At 53.1% G+C, this 17,105-nt stretch overlaps 1 protein-coding gene across 1 annotated transcript in view; it reads right to left on the reverse strand.

The window, feature by feature from the left end:
- The window catches only part of ZNF423 (zinc finger protein 423), a 324,179-nt gene extending 307,802 nt beyond the window's left edge, over nt 1-16,377 (reverse strand). Inside the window, exon 1 of the mRNA XM_037815985.1 lies at nt 16,032-16,377. Coding sequence (XP_037671913.1) covers nt 16,032-16,071 — 40 coding nt within the window. The 5' untranslated portion in view covers nt 16,072-16,377. The remainder of the gene's footprint in view (nt 1-16,031) is intronic.
- Between the last annotated feature and the right edge of the window lie 728 nt (nt 16,378-17,105).

The following is a 17,105-nucleotide window of genomic DNA, read 5'->3' on the forward strand; positions in this document are numbered from 1 at the left end:
CATTGTCTCTCTACTCCACCCGCAACTAAACTCTATGTTCCCTGAGGGCAGGGCACACACCCCCACACCCCCATTCACTCATCACTGTCAACCCAGCACCAGCCTGAGGCCTAGCAGAGATTCTGATACAACCATCCAGTGGATGAATGAATGGGGGAATTTTAAGTGGCAAAGCCAGAATCAGAGCTTGGATCCGTTTGCAAACCTTCTGCCTGGAATTTCTCGAACATATCCAAATGCACTGAAAATTGCAGGTCATGCTCACTTGCCCCATACATGCTCCCCTGGGCACCTACAGGGCCAAGCAAGGAGGAGGGCTGTGGCCAGGGGACTCTGGGCCCAAATGCCACATTCAGATCCTGTCTAGTGCCAGCTGTGGGACACTGGGCAACTTTTTTTTTTACCTCCCAGTAAAAACTCGGTGCCTGGGTTTGCTCCTCAGTAACACGAGGATAACCACAGTACCTTCCTCCTAGGGTGGCTGTGAAGCTTCACGAATTAATGAATGCCAAGTGCTCAGACATTCCTAGCACCGAGGAAGCACAACGACATTTATTTTTATTATTATATGCCCGTGGATGTCCAAGGTGCTGTCACCGGCCCTCCCCCCCCCCCGCCCCAAAGCTAATGGCCCATCAGCGCTCAGGTCCCCAAAGGGCACCCCCGAGGCGCGCATTTGGCGCGGGCAGCCCACCCACCAGCCGGCACCCAGCTGCCGGTTAGACGCCGCCGCCCCCCAGCCCGGGACTCCGGGGTCCTGGGGGCGCCCGCCGGCCGCAGTCTCCGAGGTGCGGGCGGCAGGGCGGGGACGGCCGGTGGGCGGAACCAGCCCCAGCCCCACTGGGCGGCGCGCGCGGCGGCGCGGCCCGCGCCTTCCCAGCCGGCTCCCCGCCGCGGCCGCTTTGTGCCCGGACCCGGGCCGGAGTGACTGCGCCGCCGCCGTGGAGCCCTCCGGGGCGGGCGGCCGGGCCGGGGCTCGGGGAGGGGCCGCGTTCCCAGGCGCCCGCCCGGCTCGGGCCCGCTCCTCCCCGCCCCTCGCCGGCCGCCGAGCCCGCTGCCTGCCCACCCCTCACCCTGACCCCACCCTTCACCACCCGTCCCCCCTTGTGCCCTCTCCCGCCGCCGGCCCTTTCCCCCGCCCCACCATTTCCCGGCCCCACTCTTCCCCTCCCCGCCAACCTCCTCATCTCCCAGGACTCAAAACCTCCCGGGTAGTTCTGCAGATGGGGCTCCATCCCGCCTCCCCTCCGCGGCGCTTGCTCCCACCCCACCACCTCGGGCTGCCGCCCAGGCTTGGAAAAGGGGTGGATTCTGGGCTGGACCTCTGAGGGAACAGGCTGGGAGAGCCTCCTGGCCTCGTTTTCCCCATCGGTCAGATGGGGGGTGGCGCTGGGGACACGGCAGAGACCGCGGCAGGCAGGGGCTGTGCGCCCCGGGAGGCCCCTCCCCTGGCGCCCTCCTGTCCACTTGCCCAGGGTTACACGGAGATGGACCTGCAGGGCTCCAAGGGGAGTGGGGGTGGCGGGGGCCACTGAGGCTCATGAGCCAGGGGAGAAACCAGAAGCCGCCCCTGCCCAGAAACTGCCCCATCAAACTGACTCAATGGCCACTGGGGGTCCTCCCAGCATATGAGGATGCAGAGGGCCCGGGAAGGTCTTCCCCACCTCCCTCACCCCCACTCCCACCTTCCTCATCCCCTCAGCCCCTCAAAGCATCAACCACAAAGGCCCCAGCTCCCCAGACTGGCACCCTCTCCCCAGACGGACCTCAGTGTCACCCCAGGATGGTCCAGCCCGGACAACCTCCCCACCACTCCCTGCCTACCCCAGGACCCGCTGTGCTCAGCAGAAACAACGTGATTTGCAGAGCACCCCTGGCCCTCCCCTGGAATAAACTTCCTAAGTGCTGTTCACCGTGGTGAATAAATGAGCAAAGGAACCAAGGAACATCAGGTAATGATAGTAGACCTTAAAAGCCTAGTAACCCACACCATGCCCCAGATAAGAGGATTCCAAGACAAGTGCTCAAATAAGTTTGGAAATCTCTACAAACTATTAACATCTCTGGGAGAGTCCCACGTTAGCATTTTAAAGGCTCTGAGGAGCCCTGGAGGTTTTAAAAACTTTTAATTCTGTTTAACCCAGTGTTTGCCAAATGCACTCAGCAAGAGGACAAATTTTGTATTCTTTTGGTGGAACACCAGCAAAATCCTGGAACACACTTTGTGAAACGCCAATATAAACTCATGTCCCATCCCTGTAACCGTGATTTTAGAAATGGTAAAGTGAATCTTAGAAAGGAGATAGGGCTTCCTTCCTTCTTTAGACAGGGTCAGTTCCAGCAGTGTGCCCAGCACACAGAAGGTGCTCCAGAAGTCTGAATGGTTGGAGATCAAGTAAAAGGATGGGCAAAGTCTCCCCCGCCTCGCACCCCCTGCTTGTTCTCTGCCCCTCTACTCAGTCTGAACCGGGTAAACAAAGACAGGAGTCTCTTCCCCCGGAAGCTGGCACATGGACCCCTCACACATGCACACACATACATGCAACGTGCAAGCAGACACACGCACACACATATACACACAGAGACACACATCCAAACATGTACAGGTGAGTACACAAGCACACACACACGAGGCACACATGCACATGCCCGTACTCTATCACACAGACTCGCATACACACAGAAACCCATGGATTCACACACATGCACACCAAGTCTGGGGCATTTGCCATCCCACACATACCCCTCCCCTGTGCCTGGGCACTTCCCCTTGAGAAAGGTGGCTGTCCTCTGTGTGCTGGGGGGGTGGGGGGAGTGAGATGGACAGGAGGAGGGATGCAAAAGCCTCATTCAAAACTTGGTGTCTCTCAGAGGGGAAGGGACCCCCAAGGAGGGGACAGATTAAAAGCTCAGTTTTTCCCACCATTTTCTTCTACTCTGAACTCTGAGCACAAACATACAGGAAAGGGCAGAGCCAGGCTGCTCCAGAGCACAACCCCATCCCAACCGAATAAATTTAGAGCCTCCCCTCAGCAGAGCCATTTTTTTTACAAAGCTCTTTTCCAGTGGTCCTGAGATTTAATTCCCACACCTCCCCTAGGAGCAGAGCCCCCCATTTCACGAAAAAGAAACTGAGGCTTACCAATGACACGGCGAGTCGGTGGAGGAGTGCGGGTGGGACCCCAGGTCTGCCTGCTGGGAGCCTCCCCCCACAGAGAAGCTGGGGGCCCAGGCAGCTCCCCAGGCAGGCCCTGGCCCCAGGCACAGCTCTTGAGGACCTTGGACATCTGCTGTCCCCTCCCTGGGAAAGTCCGACAATCCACATGAGAAGGGAGCAAGGTTAAGGGTTGTCTAATATCCATTATTGCTCCTGAAAAAGAAAGCCTGAGACCCCCATCTGAACAGTTGGAGGTGAGGGGTTCAGGAGTCCATTCTGAATAATTTCCATTACTCATCCTTCCATGGGGAGCTGCCCCACGGTGCACCAACAAGTCCCAGATCCCCTCTGTCTGGCATGCCTTCTTAGCCCTAAAGAGTTAGGTACTGAACATTATCAAGCCGCTCTCTGCCTCAGTGTCCTCACCTGTAGAACAGAAATGATGGCAGCACCCACCTCACAGGGCTGTTGTGAAGATTCAGCGAGCACCCGCCTGCCCAGGGCTTCCTTCAGCAACATTCATTCAATGGTAGCAGCCCTTAGTGCTGTGAGTCCATCCTGCAGGGCCCAAGGCAAATGCTACTTCTACTTCCAGGCCTCACCTGATTCCCCCTGTCAAAAGGGAATTCCCCAACCCCCCCCCCCATCCCCAGCCCTAAACCACACTGGGCTGTCCAGTCTGGTCCTGAGGTCGGGGTCTTATCATCCTCCCCACCACGGGCTCCGAGGGGCACGGCCTCCACTTGGTTCCTCTCTGCATCCCCCTCGGGGCCCAGGCTAAGAGTCCCACCTGGGAACGAGGTTCAGGATTTGGAGGGAGGGAGGGAGACGGACGGATGGATGGATGGATGGAAGGAAGACAGGAAGAAGAGATGACTGAAGGATTCGCTAACGGAGAAAAACACCCCAACTCCCAAGGTCCAAATCCAGAAGAAATAAAAACTGTCTATAAACATAAGAAAAATCATGAACATCACTAGTAATCAGGGACACGCAAATTAAAACAGCAAGGTACTGCTTGCCTGCCACATTGGCAGGCAGACAGGCAGGAAGGAAGGAAAAAAACCTTGTGTGGGTGTGAGGCTGCTATTATCAAAGGGTATTATCAAAGGGTAAATTGGTGAAGCCTTTGTGGGGGGTAATTTAGCAATATCTATTGGATTTTTCAAGTGAATGAATGATCTTTGAACTAATAATTCAATTTCTAGGAATACAGCCTAAGAAATACTCATACAACAACACAGGGATTTATAAAGGAGGATGTTCATTACACCATTGTTTATAACAGGAAAAATGGAAGCAACTAAAGGTCCACCAACAGGGGATTTAAATAAATTCTGACGCATCCATTCTATAGAACTCTCTATGGCTTTTACGGCGGGGTAGACCTATAACACTTGCATGGAGATAGCTCCTAGAATAGTGGTTCTCAACCCTGGCTACACATCCTCATCTTCTAAATATCTTTCTGAAAATTTTTTAAAATATATTTTTTTAATATTAAAAAAAAAAAAAAAAAACTTGATTCTGGGGCTCCAACCTCAATGATTCTGGATTCTTTGCTCTATGCCCAGGCAATGTTATATTTTTAAGTGCCTAAGATGTCACTAATGTGCAACCAAGATTGGAAATCCACTGCTACATGAAAACAGCAAATCACAGACGGTGCGTTCAAGCAGTATGTGATACTATGTATGTTTAAAAATATACATACATGGGTTTGTACACTTATGTTTTGTGTAAATGCACCATAGAAAAGATCTGGGAGGAGAGAGAACCACGGTTAGCAGTGATTATCTCTGGGGAAGGATTAAATTATTCTTTTTCAAGGACGCAGTGCGTCCAGTGAATCTGGGTGGCCCCAAAGATGGCATCACCCAGGACAGAGCGAGCAGGACAGATCCCGTATTTTTACTCTTGGCCCCAACCCCACTAGCCCAAGAGTCCACAGGACTCTTCCAGCCCTGGGTTTTCTCTGTTGTCTTTTCTGGCCCCTTTTGGCAGTTATAAATAAGGGCTGAGACTCTGGAGCCAGGCAAGTCCTCTGCTTAAATGCCATCTCTGCTACTACGTCCGTGCCTCGGTCTGTGCATCTGTGAAACTGAGGCAACACGGAGCCGCCATGAGAACTGGATGTGGGAACACGTGGGAAGAGCTGAATGCAGGGCGTGGCACAGGTCAGTGCTTGGTCATGACTGTCCTTCCAGGCGCCCTCCCTGGGGATCGGGGCAGGCCCTGCCGGTGGCTGTGGGCAGGCACATGTGCAGCCTCATCAGTCTCCACCCACGTTGTCCCCGCATTAGAGAAGCATCCAGAGAAACTGCACCAGCAATGCTGGGGCAAAAGAGCTGGGGGCCTAATGGGCTGACACCAAAGCTCCCCCCAGGTGACCCTCAGACACATGAAAAGATGCTGACATCACTGTCGAGTCCTTGACACTTTTCTGGTCTGATGCTCAGCCCACCCTCAAAAGGGCTAGAGGAGCAAGGGGGGATCTGGGGCTGCCACTTCAGATTTCTCCCCGCTGTGGACTGGTCACATTAAGAAGGAAATTGAAAATAAGAATAACTAACAATATCTTTCTAGACTTGTGTTATTTTAAAATCAAAGCCTGTGGTGTTTTTCCCTTCTTCCATTCCAGGAATTACAATCCCAGACCGCTGAAGACATGTAGCTAATGCAGAGGGTTCCATCCCACTTCACAAACAGGGAAACTGAGGCCCACAGAGGGAACTGCCCTGCCCAAACTCATTGGGGCACATTTCCCCCAAACCACTCTCCCCACAACAGGAGAAATGAAGTAATCTTGACTCAGAACTTCAGCAAAAAACGCAGTCTTTTCTACCCCAAGTGATTGGCAGGATCCCCAGCAAACACACCCCATCTCCTCCTCCTGCCCCCCTCTCCCGCCCCTCCCACCCCTCACTCCTGGTGTTATCTCCTGAAAGAGGCGGTGGGTCCTGAGACCCTCTTGGCTATGGGGCAGGACAGGCGGGGTGGGGAGTGGGCATGGGGGAGTTTATGGAGATAAAAGTTCTGTTTTATTTGAGATTAGGATTAAAATGTCAGATTGCCTTTATGTTTTAAAAAGATACATTTTAGAAGCTTAACACAATGCCCAGCACAAAGCCTTGATAAACAGCAGCTACAATCTGACAGCAGAGAGTATCTGGACACTGGGTCAAGGCTGAGGAGGAAGGGGGAAAGAACACAAGCCTTTCCCAATCCCAAGGCTCAGAGGGCTGCCCACCTCCCACCTCCTTAACAGGAAAAGGCTGGGGGCTGGGGGTGGAGAGGGGACAGGAGACCCAAAGGAGGGAGCCCGTGCTCCCTGTTACTTTAACCCACTCATGCATTCACTCATTCACATCTTAATTCTTTATTCGCTTTCATTCATTCATTTCATAAATGAAATTAACTCCTTATGAAATGAAATGAAATTTGCTCCTTACTGAGTCATTTATTCACTAGTCACTCACTCACGCATTCATTTATTCCCTCAACAATTTACACATTCACACATCCATTTAAGAAATCCTTTTTAAATACAAGGACAAGGACCCAGAAGCTTGGGTCAAGGCCAGCTACGAATGAGCATGGGGTCGTGGAGGCCCACAAGGCGCACCACATCCCAGACAATCAGATCCTTCCCCTGAGTGACAAGAAAGGGAAAGCTTCACCAGCTCTCAACAGGGCTGCTCTGGGGCAGGGGGATTTGACTTACCCCGTGGCCCCAGGAGGCGAAGCCAGGACCAATGCACCTAAATTGCGGGAGGCAGACTGCAGCTTCATGGAAAGAAGTCGTGCAATTCGAGCTAAAAATGCACAGATTTGCCATAGAGATACTGAGCTCCCCAAGAATAGAAATGTGCAAGTCCAGCCTAGATGAAACAGAGAAGCTACAAACACACCCAAAGAAGGTTGAATGAAGTAACCTCGAATGTTCCTTGCCATCTGGGGTTTTCAGGATTCTGAGAGGTTCAAAGGCAAAAATAATAACAGCCTGAGTTTCTCTAACGGATGTGCCAGGCCCCTGGCCGGTCACTCTCTGCCCAAGGGACACAGGGCATCTGCAGAGGCTGACCCGGGCACCGAGAACACGTGCACCGCTCGCTGCTCTCCAGAGAACCAGCAGCTCTCTGCAGCCTCCACCCCAGGCGATGGGAGCCTGCCCCCTGTTTCCATCTCCCCCACTCTGGGAGCCTGCTCTCCTCCCTCACCATCTCCCTGGGGACCCTCTGGAGGTGGAGATTGTCTCCCCCCTCCCCAAGTTCAAACCTGTAGCCCCAGGGGGTTGGGGGTAAATCCACCTCTCCCATTCAGGAACCAGAAATACACAGTCCTGCAGCCTCCAGCCAAGGGGGTACAACTGCAGATCTCCCAGCCTGGGTGAGGCAGCCACCCCCACCGCCACCCCGGCTCCCTCATCAGCCATGCCCTGCTCCCCAACCAAGCCCAGATGGCCATCACTCTGCCTTCAGGCTAGTAAAATTCAGTGCAACCAGACTTAGGTGAACAGTATGTTTTATTTAATTAGGATCAACAGAAGAGATAAACCTCACAGCAGGATGGAGAACGACAACGCTGCAAAAATATAATTCATGCCCAGGTAACGAAAGGGCAAATTTCAATTACAGAGAAACAGGGGGAGAAAAAGTTGCCTGATACCTCCAAAGAGGAAGCCAACAGTGTAAAGGTTTGCAACATCCAAGCCTGTGGTCCAGAGATGGCCAGCGCTCTGGAAAGGGATATCAGGGAACCAGGTGGCTGGTCCAAAACAGCTGCTCCTCCCCTGTCCTCCTCCCGGACCAGCCAGCCTAGGTGCCGGGGCCACCCGGGAGCTGTCCTGCCAGGGCCGTGGGCCAGCTCACAACCTGCCAGGCTCAGCCTCTAGAAGGGGGGTGGTTCCAAGGGGAGAGAACCCACCTTCTAGTACCAGAATGGTCAACCAGATCACTCAACAATTCCTGAGCTCCCCTTCAGCCCCAACCCCAAGCCCCAGCAGCCCGGATAGGGCCCCTTTTCTCGGCCCTGCCCTGCCCTTGGGCACACCAGTCTCACCACTCGCCCTAAGGCCAGAATCATTTGGGCCAGGGAAAGGACCACCAGCTCTTCAGAGGGTCCTTCCAACCTTCTGATCTTCTGCATCTCATTTCTACCAGGAGAGTGGAGACCTTGAACTGGATGGCCCGCCTCCAAGGGTGGGGGGCCTCAGACCCCCAACTAGCCACCACCTGGGTGCTGATTAAAAATGAAGAGTTCCAAGCCCCTCTCCAGACCAGCCAGGGCAGCATCTCTGGCATCAGGGACCAAAAATCTGTGATTTTAAACAGGTGTATCCTAGGGGGTCACGGAACTGAAGAGGACAGCCGCTGATTGATATATGCCAGTCCACCCTCTCCCTCTCCCAGGCTCCCCTTATCTTCCTTTCCATGCTATGCTTTGACTTGTCACAATACCCCATGTGCAAATGAATATTGGAAACAATGACTGCCCCTCAAAGCTTGATAGCCCAGGCAAATACTTTCATCAATGGGTTCTCTCTCCAAAATGAGCCCTCTCACCACCCCTCATTCCTAGGACTCTCCTGCATCCATCTCAGGAAGCACAATTTCCCTCTCTCTCTCTCTCTCTCTCTCTCTCTCTCTCTCTCTCTCTCTCTCTCTCTCCCCCCCTCTTTCTCATGCCTTAACTCCTGGTCCTCTAGGTGATGTCAGCCCCAACACCCCATTATCCACGAGAGGGAAAATTCTATTAAATTAGTGAGCACATCTACAGAGCCCCATTTTATATCCCAATTCAGAAGATGACATGAACATCTGCTTTCACTTCAAGACATTAATTTTCAATTATTGGAGAAAAACAAAATTAGTCCTGACAAATTGCTGGTGAATCCAGCCTCCTGTCTGGTGGCTCATAATAAGAACGTCGGGGGGGTTACAATTAGCATCCTCGGACGGGGTTTCCTGACGCATCCCTGTTACCCGCGGCCGAGGGCTGTGTTGTGTCGGCCAGCCGCCACTCTCAGGTAACTGTCTTTTTGGTGGCCACGATTAGAGAACTAAGGAATTTGGGGTTTTCTCTTTCTGGAGAAGGTAGGATGGGGTGGGATGGGTTAGGGGAGACACAGGGAGGGGCGGTAAGAGATGAATCAAAAGCGTCCACCTTGATCATTTTCAGCACAGGACTTCGCACACCTTAGACTGGGAAGGCAGGTCACTCCTGAGAGCAAGCGTGCACATCCCTTGTAAGGTCACCTTACAATTCCCATTTGCCGCCTGCAATGGGAGAAGGATGGATTGCAGGATCCCTCCCTCCTCTTCTAGCCCGGACACAACACTATCCAGGATTCTAAGTCCAAAACTCAACAGGCTCAGCCTCTGTGATCTGAGCGCTTTTGCAGCTTCTTTAACAAACTGTTCGCCGGGCTCCCCCAGCAGCCACGGGGCCTGGTTCAACCCTGGTTTGCAAACTCAGATAAAAAAAAAAAAAAAAAACTGAATTTGTCAATCTCAAGGCCCCCAAATCCACAGAACAGCCCACTTGGTAAGAGATTATCAACACTCTAATCGCTTTTGATGGGTTTTTTATGTATCTTGGCTGCTGTAGTCACTATATCAATAAGAAGCCACTGAAATGTGAATGAGCAGAAGAATTCAGAGATAATGATGTGGCAATCTTTGAATTTGACTTGTCACAATTGAAACCAGAGTGTGTTTGCCTAGCTAACATGTTCAGACTCTTGGGTGGGGAAGTGGGGGGCCCGCGGTGGCGCAAACCAGAGGGAGGCAGGTTAAAAAAATAATAATAAAACAAAACAACAACAAAGGAAAATTATATCTTGAAGAGGAGAATGAGAGACATTGCTACTTCCAAAGTCAACTGGATAACTGCGCTCCCGACATTGTGTAATTGACTTTGCAAGTAGAACAACAGCAACGTAACAAAGAAAATGTCAGTGTTTTCACAGCGCTAATCTATAACGCTGGGAGGCCCTCCCGCTGTCAGCCAGGGCTGACGATACAATAGCTTTCAAAGGGATATTACCATCATGCTTTTATTCCTGACATCAATCAAGACAAAGAGAGTCCTTTTCACAAGACATTAAAAATCAAACCTTTGTAGAAGAAGATAGGTAAAACAGCATTCTCCTTAAAGAGAGCCACACGGAGCAATCGGCTAATTGGCACTCCTTGAAAGAGGTAAAGTATTTTTATTTACTGAGTGTACAACCCCAATCGTTGGCGGCCACGGGATCCTAGCAGGTAGGCTTGAATCAAAAGTTTCCATCAGCATTTCCCCCACTCTACTGCACCCTACCTTACCTCATCCACAGGAGGCTATGGGGAGCTGCCAGCCAGTGCTGAAAACTTCAGGCAGGATATAACCAATCAGGGCTTCATTAATCCATTTTGGGTGCAAAACTACTCTGATTGCCAACTAACATGTTTATATGTACAAAATGCCCTTGTAAGCTAACAGGATTGCAGAAACTGTCAAATTCACCAACCAAGGTGCATCTGGGGTTTTCCCCAGCTACCCACATATTAATGGGGAACCCATAAGCAGTTTTCAAGTTATTTTTCTAGTGTAATTACCCTAGACTCACAGATCTGAAGGTATCTCTATGGCATACGTTTTCAAAGAGATGAAGATAATAGCCTTTGCAAACACCAGCGTACCATGGACAAGGCTAAGCTTGTTTCAGCCAAGGTCCAAGACAGGCAAAGCCATCTTAACCTATGCCAAACAAAAGAGCTCACTGAACCCACCCACCCGCCTTGGCAACAAGATGGAGCCATCGGGAAAACAAGCCAGCCTCTGCTTGCTACTGTCAGGACCGTTTTAGATGCCCACATGCCAGAAGTCTGTGACACTCATAGAAAACTGCAAGTCCAGAAGCAGGGAGTCAAAAGGTGCTAATATTTGCGGGAGCTTTGTAAGTTTCTGCTCACTTTCCACGCCACTGAAGTCACCACACACCCACCAGCCTCCTAGTGGGTCCAAGATGCCACGTCCCTACACCTCTTCACGGCTTGACAAAGAAACTAGCCTTAGGTGGCCCCAAGCCTCAGGCTATTTTCGAAAAAGAGAGGGAGAGGGTTTTTTTTTTTAATTTGATAAATAAAGCAATTTTAAATTAAGAAAAGAAAAAAAGAGAGAGAGAGAGGGAGAGAGAACTCACCAGACTTTCTGCAGGGAATCCCTCTGCAACTCAGAGCCCAAGGTGTTTTATGACTTGTCCCTCTGGTACCCCAGAGACCATCTGCCAAAAATATGCATGTGCATCCAGTCGCTCAAAGACAGGGATGCCACTCTATAAACATCTGCAGCAGATAAAGGACATTTTTGCTTTCCAGATATAACTGGACACCATTTCTTATTTTTAAAGAGTATTTGAACAACAGATACTGTTCATTTCACTGCAAAACAGGCAGAAATTTTTAAAGAGGGAACTGGGCCCAACACTGCCTTGAAAAATCATATTCTCCCAACACTACCACCACCTAAATCAGCCTCTTTCAAAGAGCAAGGCAGCGCGTCTTCCCCATCAGCCTCCGTGGATTCCTTTCGTTTACACATCCAAATGAACAGTTAAGAGAAATCAATGCATCTAATTGCCAGACTATTAAATCCTACATCAGGGGAAGAATTCCACAGCCACCAGCTTAAAGAGTTGGCTACCGATATAGCAATTATTGCAACTTTCTATTAGATTGAACCAGATCCCCAGCCTTTCGTCTCCAGCTAGGAACATCATCCTCAAAGAAGCTGCACTCCAGTTTCCTCCTTTCCTTGCTTTCCCCCTCCTCCTCTTCTGTTAACACGCTGTAGCGTGCCACAACATTGCCAAGGCTGGCTGGTTCTACTGAATTACTTTATGACTGTAAAGTCACCAGCATTTTGCACCTCTCATTATTAATGCACACTAGGCACCTTATGGCTAAACGTTTAGCACAATTCTCCTGCCAGAGGCACATAGTTATCTTATTTTATTGCTTATTAAGTTTTTGCAAGGAAACAGGTCTAAGAATCTAAACAGCAATTACTATACATAAAGGATGTTTTCTAGAATGACACAGGCCCTTCCAAAGCTGGGAATCAGCAGCTTCATTGGGGGGGGGGGGGGGTTGGCGTTAAATATTAGGATTAAATGTTAGCTGCCCGGATCCACCTAGAAAGCTAGAGAACCTAAAAAGGATTTGTTTTGCCCTTCCTACAAGATCATGTACATTTAGCCAAACAAATCTCGACAATTTACACTTGTATGTGGTCTCAGCTGAATCAAGAAACCTGTAACCTCAGAACGCCTCTATTTATTACATCTCAATTATTTCCATGGAAACACGAGCAGTGGCGAACTACAGTGTTCCCAAGTCCCTAGACCACCAGACGTATAAGATGGACTTTTGAGGAGCATCAAGCTAGCAGGAGAGGAAGACAAAGATGGGGAAAGGGAGAGCGGAGAAGTCATTGGGGGTAGTGTGGCTGTTGGGGTGGTTGTGCATGGACACAGCCTGAGTGCTAATTAATATTAAGAACTGTAATTAACAAGCGGTTGCTAGATGGAGAAAATCAACGGTTTTACATATCGTTCAAAAGTTTTAAGCTGAAGCCGGGACAAAGATGTATTAATTTTCCGTATAAGTTAATAGGCTGTTGCGTGGATCTAAAGGGATGGTATCAGAGAAGGAAGGCAGTTTGCCTTAATGCTGAGTGGCAGTGCGAACTGCCAAGGTGCTCGTTACCAGACCACCTGACACCAGCCGCTGAAATAACATCAGTGAGGATGAGAATGAGGCCAAAATTATCAAAGGGAACAAATCATGGTAACCGCCATGCCACACCACGAGGAAACAAAAAAAGGGGGGAGAAGGGTGTAGGGAGAAAAAAACGGAAAGAAAATGTGACTTTTGTAAATTCATGGGTGCTTTTTTTTTTTTTTAACAAAATCATAAGGCTTTTGAAAACCAGTGAGGGTGAGGCTATTCTCCCCTCTGCCCTACTGCCCCGGCCCCCTTTCCTATGTGCTGGGTGCCCTCCCTGTGAGCTGGATGTTCTAAAGAAGGACAAACATCACGAGGGGACAAGTGACCCCACTCCAGAAGGGAGGTTGTGTCCGTGAGTGGGAAGTGAGACCCCCTCGGAGGCCTGTTTGATTTTCAAAGCAGCCATGCCTGTGCTTTCAAATAACACTTTCTGAGCATCCATTAGAAATTGTTATATTTCTGTCTTTCCTTCCTGCTATGGGCTCTCACATTTCCAAGATCAATTACGAATTACAGTCAAGCGACTTTCACAGCAGAATGCACGGGGCTGGGGAAGTCCACAATGCCTCTACATTAGCCCTGACACACAGCAGTGGAGGCAAAATAAAATAAAATAAAATGTAAAAGGCACCGCTGTTCCTTAAGAAGCACCTTCAAGCATCTTTAAAGGTGAAGACCTTGTCGTTTTAAACACTTGGTGTGGAGCTGTCCACACTCAAGCACACACTTTTTAATATTGCCTGGGAGAAGGGGGGGCAAGTTCTTGAAAAGCAATAAATCCATCACCTGCTGTAACTCTTATCTATTCAAATTATCTTCTCACTTAATTCCTCCCCTGATAAGTGGCCACATCTCCACCCTGTTCACCCCAGTAAACTGAATAAAGGGCAAGATGGTGAGATACAAGAGTTGTACCTGCTTTTGGAAAATGCAGAGAGCCACGGGGAGGGGGCATGAGGGGGAAGGTCTGAGGCTCCAAGGGCAGAAAGACGTTGCATGGTTCATATCAACAATACTTCTCAAAATGCCTTCACTTCACAGTCTTCCCACTTTACAGTCTTTCCCTCATCAATTAGCTGGAATTGTCTGCTTTATCGACACACGTACACAGAGAGAGACCCATTAAAAATAATGTCAAGGCTCATTTCATGAAAAGCTGAAGCCCAATTCTGGAGTCCTTCTCAGAGCTACGCAGAGTGGTTTTAGAATTAGGTCCAAGCGACTCTGGAACGCCCACCCATCTGTTTACTACAAACTGCCCTACCTTTGCTTTCTGTGCCTCACCTTCTAAGAGAGGAGGTTTGGGGGCATGGCACGGGGGCATAGGTAAGCAAACTTGGCATCTTCCTTTAGTACAAATCTGCTTCTGTAAGTAGGTAAAACTCAACATCAACTCCCCAACTTAAATTACACTGTTTTCCAACCAGAGATTCCAACTCGACATTTTCTTCTTGGGCTGCCTTAAGTGGCTCTTGAAGGAGTGAGCAGTGAGCCAGAGAAAGAGGGAAAAAAAAAACAAATATTATTTCAAGCCTCAGAGTCCTTCTATTCAGCAAAAGGACAAACATCTAACCTTCTCCCCTGTCTCCTGCACAGGGTCTTTCCTCTACTGGTTTCTTTATTCCTCCACCAGATATCCTCTGAACCCCGATTGTGTGGAGCAGGCCAGGCTACAGGGAACAAGACCAGCTTCTCTCAAGGAAAAAAAGGAAACTGCAGGAACAGTCGGGTTGCCCAGAGTTTAGACTGAGTTGATCTCCTTCTAAGATGACAGGGAGGGTCTGTGCTGGGCGGGCTGCCCCAGGCTCTCCTGAGACTTTCGAAGGAGACAAATGGCTGGTGTCCGTCGACCCTCCTTGCCAGATTTGGTCCCAACCATTCCAGGCCGGAGCAAAGCTGGCAGGAAGGGAGCGGGGCCCCAGAGCCTTCCCGCGCAGGCCTTCAGGAAATGAACTTTTCAGAGCAGAACTGGGCTCAGGCCAGGGGTCATCAGGGGAGTTGGGAGAGGACAAGGGCCTCGGGACTTTTGGCTCTTGAGACATCGCGACTCGCATCCTGTCCCTCCTCTATCATCTCCCTGCGCGGCTGGGCACCCACCCGAGGAGCTGGAATCGGGACAAAGCAGCAGGCAAGGCCTAGAGAGTCGCCCGCGCACGGCCTCTCCCCGGGGCCCCTGCTCTCCAGGGCCCCCCTCGAGCCGAGGGCCCACGGTGGAACTAGAAAGCAAAGCAAGAAACGAAGGGGTGTGTTTGTGTACATACATCTCTCCACAAACGTGCGCACCCCAGGGACCCGGCACAGGAAGCCGGCCTGGGTGTCGAGGGTGAGAAGTGCCCCGGGTAGGGTCCGGAGTGCCCTCCGGGGAAGGGCGCGGACGGGTCGCCGCGCTCCCCCGAGGACCTGCGTCCCGCCGGCGCGGCGCAGACAATGAACTCCTGGCGGAGGCTCCGGCCGGGTTGGCCTCGGTGGAGCAGGCAGGAAGTGCGGGGGCCCGAGCCGGGAGCGCGGCCTGGGCAGGGGGCGGGGAGCGGGCGACCGGCCGCCGGGGCGGGGGTGCTGCGCCTTAGGCGCGCGCGCACAGCGCCCGCCGCCCTCGGCACCCCTAGGCGACGAGGCGGGGGCCGGGGAAGGCCGGCGAGGCCCGGGGCCCAGCGAGGGGCGGCCTTGGAGCTGCCGGCCTCCCGGCGCCCGTCCTCGCCACCTCTTCCTTCCTCCCACCGCCGAGATTCGCAATCCCCGCCAAGTCGGGCCCGCACCCCTTGATTGGCCACGCGGGCCGGGGCCCCGCAAGGAAGGGAGCGGCGAGGGCCCCTCAGCGGCGCCCCCAGAGCCAGGTCCCCCGCGGGCGGCGGCGCCGGGCTCGGAGAGGGTCGGTGGGCAGCGTGTCCGCGGCATGCGCCCTCCACCCTGCGCCTGCCGCTCCCGGCTGCCTCCTCCCCCCGCTCTTCCTCCTCCTCCGCCTCCGCCTCCTCCGCCGCCGCCGCCTCCTCCTCTCGGCTCGCTCGCGCCGGTCCCCGGCCGCCCGCCCGCCGGTCCCTCCTCCCTCGCTCCCTCCCTCCTCGCTCCCTCGCTCGCTCGCGCCTCCGCCGGGCCTCCTCGCTCACCTTTCACCGAGCGCGGCTTCGCCTGCTTCCGCCTGGACATGTCCGGGGCTCCGGGTGCTCCGTCGCTCTCCGCGGCCGGCTCTCCCCGCCGACCCCCGCCGCTCCGGGCAGCCCTTCTCCCCCTTCTCCGCCGGCCTCTCGGAAACTTTTTTTTTTGCAGCCGGGTCGGCGGCTGCGGGGAGCGGATCGCAGGTCCGGGGCGGGCTCCCTGGGGGGGACGGCCCGGGCCCGCCGAGGCCGCTCGGGGGCGGGGGGAGGCCCGGGGGGCGCGCCGGGGCCCTGCCTGTTGCAATGCGGCAGCCGGGGGCTCCCGGTCCCAGCGGCGGTCCCAGCGGCGCGGGGAGTCCGGAGGCCACTCGGCCGAGCCGAGTTATGCAAAAAAAAAAAAAAAAAAAAGCCGCCCCCCTCCTCCTCCCCACCCCCCGCCAGCCCCCGGCCCTGCGGCCCCCTCCCTCCCTCCCCCACCCCACCGCCACCCTCGCCCTCCTCCTCCTTCTCCTCCTCCTCCGCCCCTTGCCGGATTTTTGTGCAAAGTTTGCAGGCGTCCGGCCACGCAGCCCGGTGCGGAGCTCACAATGAACCCATCTGAGGAGGGGGACGGGGCTGGAGTCGAGGGGGTCTCAGAGGGGGAGGAGACCAGGAGGCGATCGGGAGCGCGGGATCTCAGTACTCCCCGAAAAAAAAAAGCGTTCAAATTACCCCCTGCCGCATAAAAATAATAATAATAAATATTAATGCCTCAAAAATGCCCAAACGCCTGGTTTGGAGATTATGATGGATAGAGAAGGGGAGGGGGGCCCCTCAACTCAGCCTACTTAGGAAGAGGGGTCTCGAAACGGCCGCAGTGGCTCGGAAGCCGCGGCTAGGGGCCCCTGGCTCACGCCCCCTTCTCTGGCTCTCTGCTCGGTCCGGCGCCGACCCCCGGGAGGAAGAAGGGGCGCGCGGGGCGCTCAGGCGGCGGCAGGCAAGCGTGCCGGTGCCCCGGGCATCGCTCAGCCGGTGCGCGGGGCCGCCGCTGCCTGCCCTCGGGCTGCGGTGCTCAGCGCGCAGCGCGCAGCGGATCCCCAGGCCGGT

The sequence above is a fragment of the Choloepus didactylus genome, chromosome 22, assembly GCF_015220235.1.
Source record: "Choloepus didactylus isolate mChoDid1 chromosome 22, mChoDid1.pri, whole genome shotgun sequence".
Classification (NCBI taxonomy): domain Eukaryota; kingdom Metazoa; phylum Chordata; class Mammalia; order Pilosa; family Megalonychidae; genus Choloepus; species Choloepus didactylus.